The 25,581-nt window shown below is 49.8% G+C and overlaps 1 protein-coding gene across 1 annotated transcript; it reads left to right on the forward strand.

The window, feature by feature from the left end:
- The first annotated feature begins 280 nt into the window (after positions 1–280).
- Positions 281–25,297, forward strand: LOC141106847 (uncharacterized). The gene is made up of 5 exons (XM_073597776.1): positions 281–1,435; positions 20,993–21,217; positions 21,298–21,504; positions 21,626–21,767; positions 23,210–25,297. The coding sequence occupies exons 1-5, from the start codon at positions 296–298 to the stop codon at positions 25,009–25,011; spliced, it is 3,516 nt and encodes a 1,171-aa protein (XP_073453877.1). The 5' UTR covers positions 281–295; the 3' UTR covers positions 25,012–25,297.
- Positions 25,298–25,581: the final 284 nt, after the last annotated feature.

Raw genomic sequence — 25,581 nt, forward strand, 5'->3', positions numbered from 1 at the left:
GACTAAATCATGGACTAAATAAGGAAGTGCAGGACTTCTTGTGTTGGGAAGATGGCAGTGAGTGATAGAGGGGGTGGGGACACTCGTCCTATAATCCCCTCATCACTGTCACTCCTATAAAAGACAGTTCTCGTTGTTTCCTCACTCTCTGACTAAGGTCCATGAATAAAGAAATGAACTGGTAGGAGATCAGAGGATCCATTTACTAGTTACCTTGAGGGGGGAATTGTAAGATCCACAGAGACAAACCTGCCTGATGTGGGCGGAGTCCTGGTTTAGGGGAACCAATCTGCTCATGTCTAGTAATAATCTTTGTATTTCTATTTTAGTAGATGGACGGGAGATGAGGAAAACCTCAGAGGATTGTCTCACTTTGTCTCCAGACTGTAAAATACAAGATGAGGACATCACACAGTATAGTCCAGGAGAAAACCCGGCGACCTCAAATATCCATCCGGCACCACACAGTGTAGATGGACCATCGTATTCCTCTTATCCTGAGGAACCTCAGACTGTGAGGGACGGTGCCGGACCATCGTATTCCTCTTATCCTGAGGAACCTCAGACTGTGAGGGACGGTGCCGGACAATCGTATTCCTCTTATCCTGAGGAACCTCAGACTGTGCGGGACGGTGCCGGACCATCGTATTCCTCTTATCCTGAGGAACCTCAGACTGTGCGGGACGGTGCCGGACCATCGTATTCCTCTTGTCCTGAGGAACCTCAGACTGTGAGGGACGGTGCCGTCCTACCAACAGATAAGAGGCTTTCCTGTACTGAGTGTGGGAAGTGTTTCAGTTATAAATCCAAACTTAATAGGCATATAAGATCTCACACAGGAGAGAAGCCGTATTCCTGTCCTGAGTGCGGCAAATGTTTTTCAGATAAGTCCAAATTTTATAGACATCAGAGATCACACACGGGGGAGAAGCCGTATTCCTGTCCTGAGTGTGGGAAATGTTTTTCAAAGAAGTTCAATCTCTACACGCATCAGAGGTCTCACACAGGGGAGAAGCCGTATTCTTGTTCTGAGTGTGAGAAATGTTTTTCATTGAAGTCCAGTCTTAACAAACATCAGAGATTGCACACGGGGGAGAAGCCATATTCCTGTCCACAGTGCAGGACATGTTTTTCAGATCAGTCCAGTTTTAATAACCACCAGCGATTGCACACGGGGGAGAAGCCGTATTCGTGCCCTGAGTGTGGGAAATGTTTTTCACTGAAGTCCAGTCTTAACAAACATCAGAGATTGCATACGGGGGAGAAGCCGTATTCGTGCCCTGAGTGTGGGAAATGTTTTTCAGATAAGTCCAGTTTATATAAACATAAGAGATCTCACACTGGGGAAAGGCCGTATTCCTGTTCAGAGTGCGGGAAATGTTTTTCAGATCAGTCCAATTTTTGCAAACATCAGAGATTGCACACAGCGAAGAAGTGACTTTCCTGCCCTGAGTGCGGAAAATGTTTTTCAGATAGGTCCACTTTTTACACACATTAGAGATGTCACATGGGTGAGAAGCTGTATTCCTGTCCTGAGTGAAATGTTCCTCACTGAAGTCCTGTCTTCCTGTACATCAGGGGTCCCACACAACCCTCGAGGTGTATTAGTGAGTGCAGGAAATGTCTTGTATATGAATGTTGCTGGACATGTGGGGAAGAAGCACACCCTGATATACACCTCAGATATACTCCATGGCTGATCTTCATCATGTAAGAAACAGTTGATAAGGAGATCAGAGATCACCAAAGACATGGATGAAGTGTTGTACCGTGTTGGCCATTGATAGCAGGAGAAAAATAAAAATGGAGTCATTACCTCTCTTTGGCTGAGTACATTTTGTGGTGGAAGATTTCACAAACACTTACAGGTCTGTTTCTAAAAAATTTGTTGAATGAATAACAATAAATAATAAATGAAACAATAAAAATATTCCTTTAAATATAGTGCCTGGGGGGGGGGACCCCTTAGACTGCCTGTAACGTGGCACATCTGTACCCTGTATAGAACCTGCTGCAGCATTAATGACATTTATAAAGCCAAAAAAATGACATTTTCCCTGCAAGCTTTCTATATTTTATAAACAATGGCTTGCGGAGCCAGTCTGTATGATGAGGCAACAATGTAGTGCACTCAAAACAAGATTAGAGATTTTTCGGATAAATTCTGGTGTCTCTTCCGTACACTTTGGATAGAAGTAACAGGTGCGGAAATTTTTATTTTGGGTGTCAGCTCTATTGAGGTACTCTTGACGAAAGCAAGAGAATTGGCCTTGCTGAAATTTTTTTTTAATTTGATGCCCGTCACACACTTGTGGAAAAATTGGTCTTTGGGTGTCGGTGGCGCCTTCACACCGTAACCTTATAGAGGTACTCTTGATGAAAGCAAGAATTGGCCTTGCTGTAAAAATTGTAATTATATGCACCTGTAGAACAGGTGCAGAAAAATGGGTCCTTGGTTGTTAATTGTCCCCATGAAACTATTACCAAAAAATTACTTCAAGATGCTGTAAAATCAACACCCACAAAGATAGGCAGACTATACAGTCTTGTAGAGATTCGAGATCTAATAACACTTAATCAGTGACATCAGCATCAGGGGCTTGATAGCTGCTACTAATCCAGGACTGATTCATTTTGACAAATGTCAGCCTGTCAAAGGAGTCTGTAGACAGACATGCTCTTTTATCTGTCACAAAACCTCTGTCAGCATTGGATGCCCATTCGGAAAGCACGCTGGATGCAGGGCAGGCCAGCAGCTCAATTGCATACTGGCCAAGTTCTAGCCAGTGGTCTATTCTTATACCCAGTGGATCATCTACTGGAAAGCTCTCCATGTCTGTTTTCGCCCCTAGATAATCTTCCACCATATGATGCGGACACTGCTGATGGGATCTTGAAGCTGACAGCCCTGGGCGCCAAGGACTTAAAGAATTTTGAAGTGCATCACTGAGGCGGCCCCCTTCTCCAACGCTCCTCCTTTGACAAACAGAAGCCTCAAAACAAGCTTTTCCGTGAGACTGTAACCTACCAGAGTCTGAAAAGGCATTACATAAACTCCTCTTTAAGGTGTCCTCAAGATATTTCATCCTCTGCTCCCTCTGCGATGGCAGGATGAGTTCCGAGACTTCCCCTTGTAACAGTGGTCAAGGAGGATTGCTAACGAATAATGATCCTTATACTTGATGGTACAAATTCTCAGGTCCTTTCGCAGGCTTCGAAGAATAAGGGAGCCCATGCACTGCAAGTTTGCAGAGGCATGAGTTGCAGAGTCCTCGGAGTCACTGAGGATTACAGTATCTGTAACTGCTTTCTCCCAGTCACGTACTACTCTCAAGGTTTCTGGGGACTGAAAATCATCTCTTAAATTTTGACGTGTCTTCCTCTTCTTCTATGCCTCCAAAACGGCCATAATCCTCCTCCTCCTCCTCTGTGTTCTGTGGTGCCATAAGAATGGTGTCTGCAAAAAGCGGGCCTTGAGAGGAAAGGGAGTCCTCTTCCTCCCGCTGCTCTGCCCCGAGTGCCCTGTCTATAATGCCACGCAGAGTCTGCTCCAGCAGGAACACAACAGAGATTGTGTCACTGATGAATCTATTGTCATGGCTCACCCTCCCTGTCACCTCTTCAAATAGTGACAGTACAGTGCATGCATCCTTTATTAGCAGCCATTGGCGTAGAGAAAAAAATCTGAGCCTGTTGTTGTGAGCATGGCACAAATCAGGCGGTTTATGGGCAGGTGGAATTCCCGCTGAATTTCAGCCAACCAAACACTGTCTGTGTATGACCACCTGAAATGTCTACAGACTTTTCTGGCCTCCTTTAGATCTTCCGACCCTGGGTACCTGTTTAAGAAACGCTGCACCACCAAATTGAGGACATTTGCCAGGCATGGCACATGTGTCAACTTTCAGTGTCGAGGGGCAGACAGAAGACTAGTGCCATTATCGCACACCACCATTCCTGGCTTCAGCTGGTGTGGCGTGAACCATCTCTGGGCCTGCCCCTGCAGAGCTGCAAGAATCTCTGCTCCGGTGTGGCTCCTGTCCCCTAGGCACACCAGCTGAAGCACTGCATGCCATTTTTTAGCCTGATTAGTTGAATGGCCCCTTGACCACTTAGGGGGTACTAGTGGTTCATACATCAATCCAGCAGAGGAGGGCATATAGGAGAAGGGAGAGGTGGAGCTGACAGATCTTGCATCATCACATCCAGCTGTATGGAGACATGGAGGTAAAACAAGCACCAGCACTGAGCCCTGTCCTGCATCCTTCTGAGTTGCAAGGAGAGTTACCCAGTGTGCTTTGAACTAAATACATCATCCCTGACCATGCTTGCTGGACCACGAGTCAGCAATAAGGTGGACCTTGTGGCTGACTGCCTTGCCAAAACATTGCCTTCCATGTGATGGTACAGAGCTGGAATGGCCTTACGTGAAAATAAATAGCAACTGGGAACCTGCCATTGTGGTACAGCGCATTGTGCAAATTCACAGAAGGGGGCAGAATCCACCAGGCGGAAAGGCAGGAGTTGTAAAGTCATCAATTTGGACAAGCTGGAATTCAGACGCTGGGCGTGTGGGTGGCAGGGAGTGTATTTTTATGTGCTGCAGCAGCTGGGGCAGACAAACCTTGCCTGCTATACGCTACAGCTGGTGGTGTGCTGCTGGCAGACGTGTTGCACCCATTGCTACCAACATCCCTGTCAGTGGAGACTGCTGAGAGGTCATGAGATATAGCGGGGGTAGACATGAGAGGTGAAGAGTGAGAAAGAGAATTGTGTCCCTTGCATGTAGCTTTCAGATGCTCTTCCCAAAGGGCTGAGTGGTGGGAGGTTAAATGCCTTGTCAAGCATGTGGTACCCATATGGCTGGTGTTTTTGCCATGCTTGATCTGCTTGCGGCACATAATGAAAATTGCAACAGTGCAATCTGCTTCACATGTGCCGGAAAAGTCCCAGGCAGCTGAGCTGTGGGAATTGGGCCAGGAGGTAACAGCTCCACAATCTGGTGGAATAGCGTGGCTGCTCTCTACTCTTCCATAATGGCTTCCTCTGGAGGACATCCTGCCTCATTGGGGTTGTTTCTCCCCTCACTTTCCTCCTCTGCTCTATTCGCCACCCGTCGCATCAGTGACCTCATCATCAGCATCCTCTCCATCCTCGTCAACACTGGAGCCTAATGACTATATGCTGCGGCTGGGGGAACATGACTGCCAATGTGTTGTTTATCAGTGTTCTCCCCTCTCTGTAGGCTCATGTTCCTCCCTCGCTTCCTCTACCTTAGAGTCAGAACCAACATTGGAATCAAGTAATGCCTGTGCATTCTCAAGAAGCAAGTGGCTGACGCTGTGTTCAAATAACTCAGCTGACTCCTCCGTGCCTGATGCTGGGGCTATGGCAGGGGTAGCTGTGGACAAGGAGGCAGAATGAGCCGCTCTGGCAGCTGTGGTGAATTGCACACTAGTGCCAGTTTGGGTCATAGAGGATGAGGAGGGTTTAGTAAGCCAACCCACCACTTCCTCTACATTCTGTAGCTGGATAGCACAGGCAACAACACTAAACAGAGACAAAGGGGCCCTGCCTGAGGACGGACCACGTCCACCTTTGCCCGTGGACACAGACCATGCCGGCCCCCTCATAGTAGTATGGGAACGTCTGCCTCTCCATGTTGACCTCCCACACATGATGGAGGGGGCTTATTAACCAAATTTTATAGATACTGGGAAATGTGTAATTGGCTGCACTAATTCAACAAAAAAGTGGAGTTTGTTGCACTTTAACCACTTACAGACCGCCCGCTGCAGTTTTACGTTGGTACTTTGAAGAGGAATATTGATGTTATGGCAGCAGCTAGCTGCCATAACCCTGGTATCCTCTTCTTCAGCGGGCGGTCCACTTTCAGATAAAAGTGGTCTCTGCGGTGGATTTGCTGCAAGATCACTTTTATCAGCGGCAGGAGTGGGCCCCCCCCACCCCCGTCGTTCTCCGGTGCCCTCCGCCGCTTACCAGAGCAGTCGGTAGCGGCGGAGGCGATCGGATCCTTCTCCTGGCTTGACATGGAGATGCATGAGGGGAAGATGGCTCCCACCCGTCTCTCCAGCTCTTAAAGGGCCTTTTTTTTTCTTCATTTTTTCAAATGACAAAATGTTATTTATTTTTTTTTATTTATTGCATTTTAGTGTAAATATAAGATCTGAGATCTTTTTGATTCCAGATCTCATATTTAAGAGGACCTGTCATGCTTTTTTCCTATTACAAGGGATGTTTACATTCCTTGCAATAGGAATAAAAGTGACACATTTTTTTTTTTTTTTAAAGAACAGTGTAAAAATACAAAATAAAAGGTAAAATAAATAAGAATAAAAAAAAATTTAAACGTGCCCCGTCCCGCCGAGCTCATGTGCAGAAGCGAACGCATACATGAGTAGCGCCCGTATGTGAAAATGGTGTTCAAACAACACATGTGAGGTATCGCCACGATCGTATTTGGGCAGTGGTCTTACAAGCGCACTTTTTGGGAAAAAATATATATTTTTTAATTAAAAAATAAGACAACAGTAAAGTTTGCCCAATTTTTTTTCATATTGTGAAAGATAATGTTACGCCGAGTAAATTGATACCCAACATGTCATGATTCAAAATTGCGTCCGCTCGTGGAATGACGACAAACTTTTACCCTTAAAAATCTCCCACTCAGTGAGTCCTGATGCTTGTGTTTGAACCTCTTCTCCCCCACAGAGAAATCAGCTTCACTAGTTTCTTATGTAGCACCCTCTAGCTAGGTAGATGCTAGAATGAGGATTTTTCTGATAGAGTAGAAAAATTTAGGCAGGCCTAGCTGGTGGCTAGGCCTGTTTGTTTTGATTGTGGGCTGGGAGTGGCTCAGGGTAACAGCTGGTGACTCACTGGCAGCATCACTGATAGACCTCCCTCTTCTTTCTAGGGCTTTCTGGAAAGAGAGGTGGAGCTGTCTGCGGTGTTTTAGGGAGCCCTGACCAATCCCCAATCTGGATTGGCAGGGGGCAGGCCTCCTAAAATACCCTGGGTCAGCCCAGCTGGGGGGGGAAGTTATCGGGTGGAAGTGCTGGAGTGAGAGTGTGGAGGCTGTCGGGCCTACAGGGAGCTCCCCAGTCTGGGGGCGGGGGGGGTGTGACCTTAGGCGGTCTCGGGTGCAACCAGGCTGAGAAGAGATCCTGGAGGAGAGGCAAATGAGAGAGCAAGGAAAGGACAGCGGGAGAGGACACTGTTAAAAGTTAAGACTGTTAAAACCTGAGATAACTGGGAGTTTGCAGTTTGAGGTGGGTGCAGAACCAAAAGAGAGGACTGTGGGAAGGGCAGTGGAAAGAGGTCATTGCAGTTGGGAGGGCTGGCAGGACCTGAAGATGGCTTACTGGGACCAGAAGCTGTGTGTAGGACAGCTAGCACCAGAGACATTATATTTTTGGGTACACTATAGGGGCCTGCGGTCCCTGCCTGCAAAGGGCAATCCACTGAGACCTGGCTACCAGATGGAGAAGAGATCCTGGAGGAGAGGCACATGAGGGAGCAAGGAAAGGACAGTGGGAGTGGACACTGTTAAAAGTCTGCAGGGTGGACAACTGGTCGCAGCAAGGAAGTGCTGGTGAGTGAAGCACAGTCGGGAAGACCGGGGAGGCACGCCTGAGAGAACTGGGAGTTTGAGGTGGGTGCAGAACCAAAAGAGAGGACTGTGGGAAGGGCAGTGGAAAGAGGTCATTGCAGTCGGGAGGGCTGCTAGGACCTGAAGGTGGCTTACTGGGACCAGTAGCTGTGTGTAGGACAGCTAGCACCAGAGACATTATATTTTTTGGTACACTATAGGGGCCTGCGGTCCCTGCCTGCAAAGGGCAATCAACTGAGATCTGGCTACCAGATGGAGAAGAGATCCTGGAGGAGAGGCACATGAGGGAGCAAGGAAAGGACAGTGAGGGTGGACAACTGGTCGCAGCAAGGAAGTGCTGTTGAGTGAAGCACAGTCGGGAGGACCGGGGAGGCACGCCTGAGAGAACTGGGAGTCTGCAGTTTGAGGTGGGTGCAGAACCAAAAGAGAGGACTGTGGGAAGGGCAGTGGAAAGAGGTCATTGCAGTCGGGAGGGCTGCCAGGACCTGAAGGTGGCTTACTGGGACCAGTAGGTGTGTGTAGGAAAGCTAGCAGACATTATATATTTGCTACACTATAGGGGCCCGCGGTCCCTGCCTACAAAGGGCAATCCACTGAGACCTGGCTGAGTGAGTGTCAGGCCTGTGGTGCTAGCTAGTCTGGAGGAGTAACAGTCTGCAGCAAGGAAAGTACTGGAGGAGTAACGTTATGAAGCAAGTGAAGTTCTGGAGGAGAAAAGGGAAAGAGGTCTTAACCACTTGCCGACCGGCTCCTGTACATATACGTCGGCACTTTAAAGACGGATATCTCGGTAATGGAAGCAGCTGCTGCCACAACCGAGGTATCCATGTCTTCAGGAGCCGGTCTTGTTTACGATAATGGTGGTCTCTGCGGCGGATTCGCCGTGAGCTCACCGTTATCGGCGGTGGCACAATTGCCACCCCCGCTCTTCTGCGTACTCCGCCGCTTACCGGAGCCGTCGGCAGCGGCGGAGGCGATCGGGACCTGTCCGTGGCCGGGTATGGAGACGAGTGAGGGGAAGATGGCCCCCACCCGTCTCCATACTATAGCAGGGCGGAAGCGACGTCAAAACGTCAGCTCTGCCAATACGCCTTAGAGGCACATTTTTCTGTTGCCATTTTTTCAAATGACAATTTTTAAATTTTTTTTCATTGCATTTATGTCCAAATATGAGATGTGAGGACTTTTTGACCCCCAGATCTCATATTTAAGAGGACCTGCCATGCTTTTTTCTATTACAAGGGATGTTTACATTTCTTGTAATAGGAATAAAAGTGACCCAAATTTTTTATTTTTTTAAAAAACAGTGAAGAAATAAATAAAATCAAGTAAAATAAATAGGAAAAAAATTTTTTTTTTAAAGCGCCCTATCCCGCCAAGCTCGCGTGCAGAAGTGAACGCATACGTGAGTAGCGCCCGCATATGAAAACGGTGGTCAAACCACACATGTGAGGTATCACCGCGATCGGTAGAGTGAGAGCAATAATTCTAGCCCTAGACCTCCTCTGTAACTCAAAACATGCAACCTGTAGAATTTTTTAAACGTCGCCTATGGAGATTTTTAAGGGTAAAAGTTTGACGCTATTCCACGAGCGGGGCGCAATTTTTAAGCGTGACATGTTGGGTATCAATTTACTCGGCATAACATTATCTTTCACAATATAAAAAAAAAAATTGGGGTAAATTTACTGTTGTCTTATTTTTTAATTAAAACATTTTTTTTTTTTCCAAAAAAAGTGCTCTTGTAAGACCCGGTGTGACAGAAAGTATTGCAACAACCGCCATTTTATTCTCTAGGGTGTTAGAAAAAATATATATATAACGTTTGGGGGTTCTAAGTAATTTTGTAGCAAAAAAAAAAAAAAATTTAACTTGTAAACACCGAGTCTGAAAAATATATACAGCCACCCACTTGCGACCGTGGTGTTCCACCACCGAGCTCAGAAGATTGGGCCCGGTCAGGGGGGCCTTTCATGGTTTCTTGCTTCAGGGTCTTGAATGTTCTAGTTACCCCACTGTCCCACACCATAATCCCCCCTCCACCAAATGATTTGGACCAGTGAACAGAGCAAGGTCCATAAAGACACGCATGAGCGAGTTTGGGGTGGAGGAACCTGACTGGCCTGCACAGAGTCCTGACCTCAACCTGATAGAACACCTTTGGAAGGAATTACAGCAGAGACAGCGAGCCAGGCCTTCTTGTTCAACATCAGTGCCTGACCTCACAAATGCGCTTCTAGAAGAATGGTCGAACATTCCCATAGACACCCTCCTAAACCTTGTGGACGGCCTTCCCAGAAGAGTTGAAGCTGTTATAGCTGCAAAGGGCGGGCCAACTCAATATTGAACCCTACGGACTAAGACTGGGGTGCCATTAAAGTGTAAAGGCAGGCATCCCAATACTTTTGGTAATATAGTGTATATCTATGACTGAATACTGGGAATAATGTATCTTTAATAACACAGAATTACACTATATCTACAATTATATACTTCTACAGATCACATCTCAGCTACGGGCAAAACTACCCGACTCTTCTATTTATGTTACACTGAGGACCTGTGACTAGTGACCCTGAACTGATTCCTGGTGACCGTGTGCTCCTCGTGGATATAGGTATCAGAGACTGCTTGGACTGAGACCACATCTCATAGGGATCTCATAGGGTTCTCATAGGGATCTCATAGGGTTCTCATAGGGTTCTCATAGGGTTCTCATAGGGATCTCATAGGGTTCTCATAAGGTTCTCATAGGGATCTCATAGGGTTCTCATAGGGATCTCATAAGGTTCTCATAGGGTTCTCATAAGGTTCTCATAGGGATCTCATAAGGTTCTCATAGGGATCTCATAGGGATCTCATAGTGTTCTCATAAGGTTCTCATAGGGATCTCATAAGGTTCTCATAGGGATCTCATAGGGTTCTCATAAGGTTCTCATAGGGATCTCATAAGGTTCTCATAGGGATCTCATAGAGATCTCATAGGGTTCTCATAGGGTTCTCATAAGGTTCTCATAGGGATCTCATAAGGTTCTCATAGGGATCTCATAGGGTTCTCATAGGGTTCTCATAAGGTTCTCATAGGGTTCTCATAAGGTTCTCATAGGGATCTCATAGGGTTCTCATAGGGTTTCAGATACCGGCCATTCCCCGGTCCTCAGCAAGAATCTCATCTGTGAGCTAAAAGAAGAGCGCCCTCCTGCACTGTGTGGGGTGTTCCTGAGGATGCACTGGATGCCAATAATCGCAATTGTGACCCCCTATATTTATGCTTCTGCCCCAATCCCTCTCCTGTTACAAGTTCTACAAGCAAATTCATTGCAAAAGACAAATCCTGTGACTGTTTATTGGAGCCGGAAAGTGAATGGACTGTTACTTGTGTGACTGGGGGGCTTCTGTACTGTTTGGGAAAGAACCAGTTATTATCAGTGGCTCCTGCGGGGGGAGCACTACACATCTATAACATAGTTGCCAACATTGTAAAAAAAAAATGTGGGACACTTTTGTGGCTGTAGGCGGAGCTGTCCAATAATTAGGGGACGGGGCATTCGTCAGCAGGCGTGGCCTAGCAAAAATAGACAAGTGCGGCGCGCAAAGCGAAAAATGGGCGTGGTTTACGCGAAGTTGTGGGCGTGGATTAAATGGGCGTGGCTCTAGAGGGTGTGGTTAGAGTCTGAAATGAATGAGGGATGGAAAGGGGGAGAGAGAGGGAAATGACGGGACAGGAGCCCCAGATCCTACACAATAGAAATATGTGTATTCTAGAAAGTTTAACAATCAGCAGATAAAGATACTCCAAACATCTGGTGTTAGCACTTCAATCATCCCGGCACCATGGTTGTTATGGTGTCAGGATGATTGAAGTGCATTATTTCTATTATTATATTGTAATATAAAATGAAATCATTCAACTCACCATAATGCAGAATCAGTGGGATACCTGAGCGTGTCACTAGCCACGTCGCCTGCCACCAGCCATCCGTCCTTGCTTCAGATGTCCGAGCAGAGTCCGACCTTGCATCAGGTGCCCCCAGCGGAGCCCCCCCTCACACCAGGAGTCCCCAGCGGAGCCCCCCCTCACACCAGGAGTCCCCGGCGGAGCCCCCCTCACATCAGGGGTCCCCGGCGGAGCCCCCCTCACATCAGGAGTCCCCGGCGGAGCCCCCCCTCACATCAGGAGTCCCCGGCGGAGCCCCCCCTCACATCAGGGGTCCCCGGCGGAGCCCCCCTCACATCAGGAGTCCCCGGCGGAGCCCCCCTCACATCAGGAGTCCCCGGCGGAGCCCCCCCTCACATCAGGTGTCCCCGGCGGAGCTCCCCCTCACATCAGGTGTCCCCGGCGGAGCCTCCCCTCACACCAGGAGTCCCCGGCAGGGCCCCCCCTCACACCAGGAGTCCCCGGCGGAGCCCCCCCTCACACCAGGAGTCCCCGGCGGAGCCCCCCCTCACACCAGGAGTCCCCGGTGGAGCCCCCCCTCACATCAGGAGTCCCCGGCGGAGCCCCCCCTCACATCAGGGGTCCCCGGCGGAGCCCCCCCTCACATTAGGTGTCCCCGGTGGAGCCCCCCTCACATCAGGAGTCCCCGGCGGAGCCCCCCCTCACATCAGGAGTCCCCGGCGGAGCCCCCCCTCACATCAGGGGTCCCCGGCGGAGCCCCCCTCACATCAGGAGTCCCCGGCGGAGCCCCCCCTCACATCAGGAGTCCCCGGCGGAGCCCCCCCTCACACCAGGAGTCCCCGGTGGAGCTTCCCCTTACACCAGGAGTCCCCGGCGGAGCTCCCCCTCACATCAGGAGTCCCCGGCGGAGCCCCCCTCACATCAGGAGTCCCCGGCGGAGCTCCCCCTCACATCAGGTGTCCCCGGCGGAGCTCCCCCTTACATCAGGAGTCCCCAGTGCCCCCCCCCACTCACATCAGGTGTCCCCAGTGCCCCCCCCACTCACATCAGGTGTCCCCAGTGCCCCCCCCTCACATCAGATGTCCCCAGTGCCCCCCCCTCACATCAGGTGTCCCCAGTGCCCCCCCCTCACATCAGGAGTCCCCAGTGCCCCCCCCACTCACATCAGGTGTCCCCAGTGCCCCCCCCACTCACATCAGGTGTCCCCAGTGCCCCCCCCCACTCACATCAGGAGTCCCCAGTGCCCCCCCACTCACATCAGGTGTCCCCAGTGCCCCCCCCACTCACATCAGGTGTCCCCAGTGCCCCCCACACTCACATCAGGTGTCCCCAGTGCCCCCCCACTCATATCAGGTGTCCCCAGTGCCCCCCCCACTCACATCAGGTGTCCCCATTGCCCCCCCCACTCACATCAGGTGTCCCACAGCGGTGCGCGCGCTCCCTCCCCACCTAGAACCCCCGCCCCTTTCCATATCAGACTGGCAGCGGGGCGGGGGGGTAGGCGGGCCGAGGCGGAGCGGGGCAGGTGTCCCCAGTGCCCCCCCCACTCACATCAGGTGTCCCCAGTGCCCCCCCTCACATTAGGTGTCCCCAGTGCCCCCCCTCACATCAGGTGTCCCCAGTGCCCCCCCCACATCAGGAGTCCCCAGTGCCCCCCCCACTCACATCAGGTGTCCCCAGTGCCCCCCCCCACTCACATCAGGTGTCCCCAGTGCCCCCCCCACGCACATCAGGTGTCCCCAGTGCCCCCCCCACTCACATCAGGTGTCCCCAGTGCCCCCCCCCCACTCACATCAGGAGTCCCCAGTGCCCCCCCCACTCACATCAGGTGTCCCCAGTGCCCCCCCACTCACATCAGGTGCCCCCAGCGGAGCCCCCCCTCACACCAGGAGTCCCCAGCGGAGCCCCCCCTCACACCAGGAGTCCCCGGCGGAGCCCCCCTCACATCAGGGGTCCCCGGCGGAGCCCCCCCTCACATCAGGAGTCCCCGGCGGAGCCCCCCTCACATCAGGGGTCCCCGGCGGAGCCCCCCTCACATCAGGAGTCCCCGGCGGAGCCCCCCCTCACATCAGGAGTCCCCGGCGGAGCCCCCCCTCACATCAGGGGTCCCCGGCGGAGCCCCCCTCACATCAGGAGTCCCCGGCGGAGCCCCCCTCACATCAGGAGTCCCCGGCGGAGCCCCCCCTCACATCAGGAGTCCCCGGCGGAGCTCCCCCTCACATCAGGTGTCCCCGGCGGAGCCTCCCCTCACACCAGGAGTCCCCGGCAGGGCCCCCCCTCACACCAGGAGTCCCCGGCGGAGCCCCCCCTCACACCAGGAGTCCCCGGCGGAGCCCCCCCTCACACCAGGAGTCCCCGGTGGAGCCCCCCCTCACATCAGGAGTCCCCGGCGGAGCCCCCCCTCACATCAGGGGTCCCCGGCGGAGCCCCCCCTCACATTAGGTGTCCCCGGTGGAGCCCCCCTCACATCAGGAGTCCCCGGCGGAGCCCCCCCTCACATCAGGAGTCCCCGGCGGAGCCCCCCCTCACATCAGGGGTCCCCGGCGGAGCCCCCCTCACATCAGGAGTCCCCGGCGGAGCCCCCCCTCACATCAGGAGTCCCCGGCGGAGCCCCCCCTCACACCAGGAGTCCCCGGTGGAGCTTCCCCTTACACCAGGAGTCCCCGGCGGAGCTCCCCCTCACATCAGGAGTCCCCGGCGGAGCCCCCCTCACATCAGGAGTCCCCGGCGGAGCTCCCCCTCACATCAGGTGTCCCCGGCGGAGCTCCCCCTTACATCAGGAGTCCCCAGTGCCCCCCCCCACTCACATCAGGTGTCCCCAGTGCCCCCCCACTCACATCAGGTGTCCCCAGTGCCCCCCCCACTCACATCAGGTGTCCCCAGTGCCCCCCCCTCACATCAGATGTCCCCAGTGCCCCCCCCTCACATCAGGTGTCCCCAGTGCCCCCCCCTCACATCAGGAGTCCCCAGTGCCCCCCCCACTCACATCAGGTGTCCCCAGTGCCCCCCCCACTCACATCAGGTGTCCCCAGTGCCCCCCCCCCACTCACATCAGGAGTCCCCAGTGCCCCCCCACTCACATCAGGTGTCCCCAGTGCCCCCCCCACTCACATCAGGTGTCCCCAGTGCCCCCCACACTCACATCAGGTGTCCCCAGTGCCCCCCCACTCATATCAGGTGTCCCCAGTGCCCCCCCCACTCACATCAGGTGTCCCCATTGCCCCCCCCACTCACATCAGGTGTCCCACAGCGGTGCGCGCGCTCCCTCCCCACCTAGAACCCCCGCCCCTTTCCATATCAGACTGGCAGCGGGGCGGGGGGGTAGGCGGGCCGAGGCGGAGCGGGGCAGGTGTCCCCAGTGCCCCCCCCACTCACATCAGGTGTCCCCAGTGCCCCCCCTCACATTAGGTGTCCCCAGTGCCCCCCCCTCACATCAGGTGTCCCCAGTGCCCCCCCCACATCAGGAGTCCCCAGTGCCCCCCCCACTCACATCAGGTGTCCCCAGTGCCCCCCCCACTCACATCAGGTGTCCCCAGTGCCCCCCCTCACATTAGGTGTCCCCAGTGCCCCCCCTCACATCAGGTGTCCCCAGTGCCCCCCCCACATCAGGAGTCCCCAGTGCCCCCCCCACTCACATCAGGTGTCCCCAGTGCCCCCCCCCACTCACATCAGGTGTCCCCAGTGCCCCCCCCACGCACATCAGGTGTCCCCAGTGCCCCCCCCACTCACATCAGGTGTCCCCAGTGCCCCCCCTCACATCAGGAGTCCCCAGTGCCCCCCCACTCACATCAGGTGTCCCCAGTGCCCTCCCCCACTCACATCAGGTGTCCCCAGTGCCCCCCCCCCACTCACATCAGGTGTCCCCAGTGCCCCCCCCACTCATATCAGGTGTCCCCAGTGCCCCCCCCCACTCACATCAGGTGTCCCCATTGCCCCCCCCACTCACATCAGGTGTCCCACAGCGGTGCGCGCGCTCCCCCCCCACCTAGAACCCCCGCCCCTTTCCATATCAGACTGGCAGCGGGGCGGGGGGTAGGCGGGCCGAGGCGGAGCGGGGCGGGCCGAGGCAGAGCGGGGCAGGGGTGGGCGGCGACGCAGAAGCTTCGTCTAGTACCCCCCAGCCGTCTTCCTGAACTTCCACAAAATGGCGGCCGGCGGAGACAATGTCTCCGCCGGCCGCCGACCTCTAGCGGCGGCGGCGGCGGTTTCAAAAACGGGAACCGGATTTTTCGGGACATTTCCCGGGACACCACAAATCCGGGAATGAAGTCCAAGTCCCGGGAATGTCCCGGGAAATCCGGGACAGTTGGCAGCTATGCTATAAGGATATACATTACATGCACACACAGCACAAGGCCGTGTTCACACTATGAGACGTTTCTCTGGGCTGCAGTTCCTCTGAACTCCACAAGATGGTGATCTAATTTCTACCCAGACAGGAAGTCTCTATGGAAGACAGGAAGTGATGTCAGGGACAAACAGGAAGTGATGTCAGGTATAAAAAAAAGAAGTTCCAGGTGAGAGTTGAGTCGGGAGGAAGTTGTGAGGAGACGTTGCTGGAAGTTTCAGCGGAAGAGGTAATAAGATCTTATTTTCTATTTACACCCAGTAACCCCCCCCGTCATGTCCGTCCTCTTCCTCCTTAGTCACTGTGATGTCTTTTATCTCCAGCAGATGATGATACACACATATATATTATTTAAACAAAGGATTCCGCGCTTAGGAGAAAAGTCTATAACTGCAGCCTCCCCAAAAAAAAAGACACCACAAAATGGTGTCCAAAGTACAAGTAATGACAAAAGGGGAAATGGCGCTGCTAGTAACTGCATAAATGTCACCTGATCAGGGCAAATATTGAAAATAATAGGTAACAACGGGGCAGGAAACGGTATATATGTGAATCAAGATCCCTGTGTGATAGTATGAATCCTATAAAAAAAAAAGGTCAGTGCAAAGCCAAAGTAACTAAAAAAATCATAATCACACCTGAAAATGATAACTATATAAAGACCATAAAATTAATACCATAAAATGAATAACTGATCAAATTGATCAAAGGAAATGTGTGTAAGAGTGAGTATCCAATCCACGATGAAAAGGAGCTGTCACCTTGTTTGTTGCACAGAAGTCGAGATAAAGACGCATCAGTTGAAAATAATCACTTCACTGGGAATATGAACTTTTTATGTTAAGAGACTTTCTTTTTTATCATCTCATTAATGGACTAAGTGTATATTTACTTACATTTTACACACATTTTTGTGTTTTTTGGCTGTGTTGGCAGAAAGTCTGAAATTTCTTGTTTGCTGCACAGCTCCTTTTCATTCGTGGATTGGATACTCATTCTTACACACATTTCCTTTGATCTATTTGATCAGTTATTCATTTTATGGTTATTAATTTTATGGTGTTTATATATTTATCATTTTCAGGTGTGATTATGATTTTTTATTTACTTTGGCTTTGCATTGACCTTTTTTTATATGATTCATACTATCACACAGGCAGGGGCATTGCTAGGTCTACAAAAGATCTGGGGCTAGAGCCCATAGCAGCGTAGTAAAGAAAGTCATACGCTTGGGCGGGCATACACATGTATATACAGTAATATAGGTGTGGGTGTATATATCCCCAGAGAGCCCCCCACTTACATCAGGGTCCCCAGAGAGCCTCCCCCTTGCATCAGAGTCCCCAGAGAGCCTCCCCCTTGCATCAGGGTCCCCAGAGAGCCTCCCCTCCCCTTGGGGACCCCTGCAGAGAGGGCTATGGGCCCCAGATTCGGGGCTATAGCCCCAAAAGCCACCCCCTAGCGACGCCACTGCACACAGGGATCTTGATTCACATATATACCGTTTCCTGCCCTGTTGTTACCTATTATTTTCAATATTTGCCCTGATCAGGTGACATTTATGCAGTTACTAGCAGCGCCATTTCCCCTTTTGTGATTACTTACACATATATTATTATTCAGGATTTATATCATGTCAACAGTTTGCACAACATGAGGACAGACAGTACAGTTACAATACAATATAATACAGGAGGAATCAGAGGGCCCTGATCCTTAGAGCTTACAATCTAAGAGGGAGGGTCAATAGATACAAAAGGCAATAACTGTGGGGGATGGGCTGATGAAAAAAATAGAAGTCTGGTTGTAAGGTGTGGACAGGTTAGGCTTCTCAGAAGAGAAGAGAAGGCTTCTCAGAAGAGAAGTGTGTTCAGGGATTGTCTTAAAGTGGACAGAGTAGGAGATAGTCAAACAAACTGGGATATGGGGTTCCAGAGGATGGGAGAGGCTCGGGAGAAGTCCTGAAGATGAGCATAGGAGGAAGAGACGAGGGAGCTAGAGAACAGGAGGTCTTGGGATCAAAGAGATCGATTTGGTTGGTATTTTGTGACTAGTTTAGTGATGTAGGCAAAACAGGGAAGGTGATTCACCGCTCAGGTAGACTTGCTCCCAGGTGTGTGTTAAGTAGATCCTTCAGAGGAGGGGAGTCCCAGGTGCTGGCTAAATGCAAATTGAAGCAAGGTTTGAAACAAGAGAATCTGGATGCCGCACACTGGATAAAGTTGAAAATTCTTCTTTATTGTAAAAATAGGATCATCAAAAATACAGGACAATCAGGCAGATGGTACAGACACAGCTGACGCGTTTCGCACTCTAGTTTGAGTACTTACTAGAGTGCGGAACACGTCAGCTGTGTCTGTACCATCTGCCTGATTGTCCTGTATTTTTGATGATCCTATTTTTACAATAAAGAAGAATTTTCAACTTTATCCAGTGTGCGGCATCCAGATTCTCTTGTTTCAAACCTAGTTTAGTGATGTAGTTGGGGACCAAGTTGTTGGTGGCTTTGTAAGTTATTGTTAGTATTTTTAATTTAATTCCTTGGGTGAGTGGAAGCCAGTGCAGGGATTGGCAGAGAGGGGTGGAGGACACTGAACAGTTGGTAAGGTGGATGAGTTTGGCAGCAGCATTCATGATGTACTGAAGGGGGAGGAGCCTATATATAGGTAATCCGGTGAGGAGGGACTTGCAGTAGTCAAGGCAAGAGGTGTCCAGGGAGTGAATCAGTAGCTTTGTGAGGTAATTGGTTAGGAAGGAGCGTATTATGGAGATGTTATGGAGGTTGAGGCAGGAAAGCTTTGGACAGTGAGTGGATGTGGAGCTGAAAGGAGAGTTCAGAGTCCAGGATTACACCTAGCACCCTGGCATGCGGGGACGGGTTGATGGTTGTGCCATCGATCTTGACAGAGAAGTCAGGGGAAGGGGCACGTGGGGGAGGAAATAATATGAGCTTGGTTTTGGATAGATTGAGTTGGAGGAAGTCGTGTGACATCCAGGCTGATATGTCTGTTAGTAAATTAGTGATGCGTGAGGAGACTGAAGGAGTGAGCAGAGGGATAGAGACATAGATTTGGGTGTCGTCAGCTTAGAAATAGTATTGGAAGCCATGGAGACTATAAGCTGACCCAGGGAGGAGGTGTAGATCAAGAATAGGAGAGGTCCAAGAACAAAACCTTGGGGGACCCCAACAGAGAAAGAAAGAGGAGAGGAGGAAATAAAGTTGTGTCAAAAGCAGCAGAGAGGTCCAGAGATAGGAGTACAGAATAGTGTCCATTGGATTTAGCCATTAACAGATGATTTGTGAGTTTAAGGAGTGCCGCTTCTGTGGAGCGTTGAGAGTATCAAGAAGGTTATTTTCAGTGAGGTGGTTGTAGACCAGATGATCACAATGTTTGAAAGAAAAGGGGAGCAAGGCGATGGGGTGTAGATTATTAAGATTGGTGGGGTCCAATGAAGGCTTTCTAAGTACCCTGTTTCCCCGAAAATAAGACCTAGCGTGATTGTCAGTGATGGCTGCAATATAAGCCCTACCCTGTTTCTCCGAAAATAAGCCCAACCCTGAAAATAAGACCTACAAGGACTTTAACTAGGGCTTATTTGGGGGTTAGGGCTTATATTGCAGCCTTCACCGACAGTCACGCTAGGTCTTATTTTAGGGGAAACAGGATATGGGTGTAACTTGTGCAAGTTTAAGAGAGTTGGGGAAGATGCTAGAAGAGAAGTAGAGATTGAAAATGCGAGTACATTGTGTCCAGGACGGGGGACAGAGATCTAATGTAGACAGAAGTGGCTAGGTTGGGGCGAGACAGGGGTGAGATTTTGTCATAGAGGTGGTCAGTAGTAGAGAAGAGAAGGGTTGAGGTGGTGAAGGTTTCTATGAGTATCTGTTAGGCGGTTGGAGGGAGAGGAGGTGAAAGACAGGGAGAGAGTGAAACTAATAAGGAAGTGATCAGAGTGAGGGAGAGGATTGTTGAAGAGGTTGCATGGAGTGCCTAGGTAGGAGGGTGTTGCCATCAGAGTGAGTAGAAGCATGTATCCATTGTGTATCCATTGCTTCAGGTCAAAAGAGGAGGTTAGACTGAGAAGTTTAGAAGTAGCAGGAGTATTAGTATTAACAGGGATGTTGAAGTCACCATGAATGATTGTGGGAATTTCAGAAGAGAGAAAGTAGGGTAGCCAGGCAGAGAAGTCACCTAGAAATGTTGATACTGGTCCAGGAGGCCAATGGCACATTACTTCTTAAATAAAGTGGAGAAAATAGATGAATACAATGTGCCTCAGATTAGTAGAGTGACAGAGAGGGAGGTGGGTAAAGTACCCAAAAGATGCTAAGTGGGGCTAGAAGGATTCCCTCTCCACCATCCGTCCACTGGGTCTGGGGGAGTAAGTTCAAAAAGGCCTTCATGGGAGAGGGAAGCAGGAGAAGCAGTGTCGGATTCATGAAGCCAGGTTTCAGTAACAGCAAGTAGTTAGTAAGAAAGAGGTCATGGACAGAAGTGACATAGCTCCTCCTCCCAATGTCCCTCCAATCAGAGTCAGAGAATCCTATGACATCACACTGACCTCCCCTCCTAATTTCTCTTCCACTTCAGGGAAAATGGAGTAAAATAGAGACCTGACTGGTGAGGTGAGGAGGATTCTGGGAATGCAATTTGATTTTACTATTTGTGTTTAAATCTAGAGTTTTCCTCCTGTAAAAAGAAGATTCTAGAAGTCACTAGAGAGATCATCGAGCTGCTGACAGGAGAGGTGAGCGGTGCTCCGAAGAACGTCATGATGGACAATCAGCCGCCCCTCACATCACCGGGTAAGAGGAGACTTTATTGTAAAGGAGAGAGCAGTACGGAGGGTCCACCTAGATCCCCCATCATCTGATAAACACATAGAAACAATGTATTCAGTCAGTGTGTGTGTTTCCTACAGATGGATCCAGTAATGGGAACCCACCAGAGAGATGTCCCCGTCCTCTGTATTCCCGGGATTCCACACAGGAAGGTCACACCATCCCTCACCATCATCAGGTAGATGAGGAACAATCACTGATAGTATCATTAGGATCTGTACATTATCTGCATTGTTACCATTGATGTCATTTGTGTTATATATTCAGAGTGGAAACCTGAGAGATCCTAAAGTTGAGGTTAAAGAAGAGATAAAAGAGGAGGATGATGAGGATGGGGTGATGGAGGAGTCAGAGTATCTAAAAGTTTACAAAAATCTGAACCAAGACACCATGGAAGAGTCATCCAGATACAGAAACCCACCAGAAAGTGGTCCCCGTCCTCTGCATTCCCGGGATTCCACACAGGAAGATCACACCATCCCTCACTATCATCAGGTAGATGATTGACAATTATTGGTAGTTATGATTTATACAGAAGCATGTTTGTTGCAATGAATGTTTTATTATATATTCAGAGTGGAAACCTCGGGGATAATAATATTGATATTAAAGAAGAGTATAAAGAGGAGGATGAGGAGTATGGAGTGATGGAGGAGTTTCCTGAAGGACACAAGGATATGATGGAGCCACCTAATACCAGGAACCCACCAGAGAGATGTCCCCGTCCTCTGTATTCCCGGGATTCCACACAGGAAGATCACACCATCCCTCACTGTTACAAGGTTAGTAGGGCAGAGTTTATAAAACAGACTCATGGAGACAATGTGTGGTATTTTTATGTGATGTCACAGTAATAATGCTTATATTTTACAGATGATATTCTCTCTCATTTTCTTGGTTTAGAGTGGAGATCCAATCGATATAGAATTTGAGGTTAAATCAGAAGAAGAAGAGAGGTATGTGAGGGATGATCAGCAGTCTATGGAGGAGGATGGAATAACGGGGACATTTATAGAGGAGGACACTCCTACAGAGATCAGCACAGGTGGGCCATAAAAGAGGATCTCAAGTCGGAAAAAAAAATTAAAAGTCAGCAGCTACAAATACTGAAGCTGCTGACTTTTATTATAAGGAGATAGTCAAACCCGGAACTGTTTTGTCTATCGGCTCTCGGGTGCAGGCGCCGGCATTACGAGTAAGGGAAACCAGCAGTAAAGCCTTTAGGCTTCACAGCTGGTTTCCTACTGTTACTGCACGAGTCGTGCTGCACTTCCTGAATGATCCCGCTGTCTTCTGGGACCTGTGTGTGTCCCAGAAGGCAGCGGGGGAAGGAGGTGGGGCCAAATGTGACAGTGGAACGGGGAGGGTGCGAGCAAGCAGAGCTTCCCCTTTTGTGTGGAGCTCCGCTTTAACATTAAATCCATTCCTCCACCCATACTGCTCACTGGTTGGTCCAGAGTAGGGTGGGGACTGGGTGATATCAGCCTGTAATCCCCTGGTCACTTTCCTGAGCTGTGTTCCCCGTCCTGTATTCCTGTATTTCTCTCGGATAATCTTCCTTCTCTGTGCTGCAGACACAATTTATGTATCTAGACTGGATTTATGGAGATTCTGGGGTTCAGCTGGCAGTAAAATTGAGATTTTCACCATAGGTGTTGCTCAGCCTAGGGACCTGGAGTATGTACCTTGGGTCTTCTGCCTCAAGTCCTGGGTCTAGCAACACCTTTGACAGAGTAATTCTCCCGGGAATGCTTATTCTGTTATTTGCTGTCTGTGCCGGGTGGAGGGATATGTCTGTATAGTCTCAGACCCAAGTCACTGAGTGCAGTCTCAGGAGATAGGAGGCAGCGGTGTGGGACCTCTGCAACTTGTCTCCAGTAAACCTATAAGCCACCACTGATTACTGAATACAGATATTATGAGTCCTGACCTCTGCTCTATATACTCTATGTTGTACATTACATACAGACTTTTACATGGTGATAATAATGTGATAACATCCTCCAACTTTGGAGCCATAAACAGAAAGTGATAATGAGGGAGGAGTCAATAACCCAATGATGGTGGTCTTCAGGATCAGTCCAGTCTTCATCTTGGTTGTTCTCCCCCCATCCTCACTCTCTGACCTCTGGTGGGGCTCAGCCCCGCTGTTACTCATGACTAAATCATGGACTAAATAAGGAAGTGCAGGACTTCTTGTGTTGGGAAGATGGCAATGAGTGATAGAGGGGGAGGGGATGCTCGTCCTATAATCCCCTCATCACTGTCACTCCTATAAAAGACAGTTCTCGTTGTTTCCTCACTCTCTGACTAAGGTCCATGAATAAAGAAATGAACTGGTAGGAGATCAGAAGACCCATTTACTAGTTACCTTGAGGGGGGAATTGTAAGATCCTCAGTGACAAAGCTGCTTGATGTGGGCGGAGTCCTGGTTTAGGGGAACCAATCTGCTCATGTCTAGTAATAATCTTTGTATTTCTATTTTAGTAGATGGACGGGAGATGAGGAAAACCTCAGAGGATTGTCTCACTTTGTCTCCGGACTGTAAAGTAGAAGATGAGGACATCACACAGCATTCAGAAAACCCCACTATCTTGTATATTGTGGTGCCCCACATTGTGGTTGGACCATCGTATTCCTCAAACCCTGAGGAACCTCAGACTGTGAGGGACGGTGCCGTCCTTCCAACGAATAAGCGGTTTTCCTGTACTGAGTGCGGGATGTGTTTCCGTACTAAATTCAGTTTTAATGTTCATAAAAGATATCACAGAGACGAGAAGTCGTATTCCTGTCCAGAGTGCGGGGAACGTTTTTTAAAGAAAACCCAACTTTCCATACATCATAGATCTCACACAGGTGGGAAGCCGTATTCCTGCCCTGAGTGCAGGAAAAGTTTTTCACAGAAGTCACATCTTTTAGTACATCAGAGAATTCATACAGGGAATAGTCCAGGAGAAAACCCGGCTACCTCAAATGTCCATCCGGCACCACACAGTGTAGATGGACCATCGTATTCCTCTTATCCTGAGGAACCTCAGACTGTGCTGGACGGTGCCGGACCATCGTATTCCTCTTATCCTGAGGAACCTCAGACTGTGCGGGACAGTGCCGGACCATCATATTCCTCTTATCCTGAGGAACCTCAGACTGTGCGGGACGGTGCCGGACCATCATATTCCTCTTATCCTGAGGAACCTCAGACTGTGAGGGACGGTGCCGGACCATTGTATTCTTCTTATCCTGAGGAACCTCAGACTGTGCGGGATGGTGCCGGACCATCGTATTCCTCTTATCCTGAGGAACCTCAGACTGTGAGGGACGGTGCCGTCCTTCCAACAGATAAAAGGTTTTCCTGTCCTGAGTGCGGGAAGTGTTTCCGTTTTAAATTCAAACTTAAAGTGCATAGAAGAACTCACACAGGGGAGAAGCCATATTCCTGTCCTGAGTGTGGGAAATGTTTTTCACGGAAGTCCCATCGTAACGGACATATAAGAGTGCACACAGGTGAGAAGCCATATTCCTGCCCTGAGTGCGGGAAATGTTTTTCACGGAAGTCCCATCTTAACAAACATCAGATATCACACACAGGTGAAAAGCCGTATTTGTGTACTGAGTGCTTGAAATGTTTTAGACACAAAACAGACCTTGTCGCACATCAGAGATCTCACACAGGGGAGAAACCATTTTCCTGTCCTGAGTGTGGGAAATGTTTTTCAAGGAGCGCCAATCTTTACACACATAAGAGACTGCATACGGGAGAAAAGCCGTATTCCTGTACTGAGTGTGGGAAATGTTTTGTAAAAAATTCAGAACTTGTCACACATCGGAGGTCTCACACGGGGGAAAAGCCATATGGCTGTCCTCAGTGCGGGAAATGTTTTTCAGATAAGTACAGTTTTAATAAACACCTGAAATTTCACATGGGAGAAAAGCCATATTCCTGTCCTGAGTGCGGGAAATGTTTTGTACAAAAATCACAACTTGACGCACATCAGAGATCTCACACGGGAGAGAAGCCATTTTCCTGTACTGAGTGCGGGAAATGTTTTTCACAGTGGTCCGGACTTTACAGACATCAGAAATGGCACAATGGGGAGAAGCCGTATTCCTGTCTTGAGTGTGGGAAATGTTTTTCACAAAAGTCCACCCTTTTCACACATCAGAGATTGCACACTGGGGAAAAGCCGTATTCCTGTAATGAGTGCGGGAAACGTTTTACAGTGAAGTCCGCTCTTACCTCACATCAGAGATCCCACACAAAGAAGAAGCCACTTTCCTGTCCTGATTGAGGGAATTGTTTCTCACTGAAGTCCTGTCTTCCTGTACATCAGGGGTCCCACACAACCCTCGAGGTGTATTAGTGAGTGCGGGAAATGTCTTGTATATGAATGTTGCTGGACATGTGGGGAAGAAGCACACCCTGATATACACCTCAGATATACTCCATGGCTGATCTTCATCATGTAAGAAACAGTTGATAAGGAGATCAGAGATCACCAAAGACATGGATGAAGTGTTGTACCGTGTTGGCCATTGATAGCAGGAGAAAAATAAAAATGGAGTCATTACCTCTCATTGGCTGAGTACATTTTGTGGTGGAAGATTTCACAAACACTTACAGGTCTGTTTCTAAAAACTTTAGTGAATGAATGTTTAATGTATAGAATGCAGGGGACAGGAGTGTGTAATGCACAGAATGTAGGGGACAGGAGTGTGTAATGTACAGAATACGGAGGACAGGAGTGTGTAATGTACAGAGTGAAGGGGACAAGAGTGTGTAATGTACAGAATGCAGGGGACAGGAGTGTGTAATGTACAGAATGCAGAGGACAGGAGTGTGTAATGTACAGAATACGGAG

The sequence above is a fragment of the Aquarana catesbeiana genome, linkage group LG08 (genome assembly GCF_042186555.1).
Source record: "Aquarana catesbeiana isolate 2022-GZ linkage group LG08, ASM4218655v1, whole genome shotgun sequence".
Taxonomy (NCBI): domain Eukaryota; kingdom Metazoa; phylum Chordata; class Amphibia; order Anura; family Ranidae; genus Aquarana; species Aquarana catesbeiana.

Excerpts from the sequence above, each read along its gene's own strand:
- LOC141106847 (XM_073597776.1), top strand. The coding sequence starts at position 296 with ATGTCTAGTAATAATCTTTGTATTTCTATTTTAGTAGATGGACGGGAG. Across the intron at positions 21,505-21,625 it reads CCATCCCTCACTGTTACAAG|AGTGGAGATCCAATCGATAT; the intron begins GTTAGTAGGGCA and ends TTCTTGGTTTAG. Across the intron at positions 21,768-23,209 it reads TCCTACAGAGATCAGCACAG|TAGATGGACGGGAGATGAGG; the intron begins GTGGGCCATAAA and ends TTTCTATTTTAG.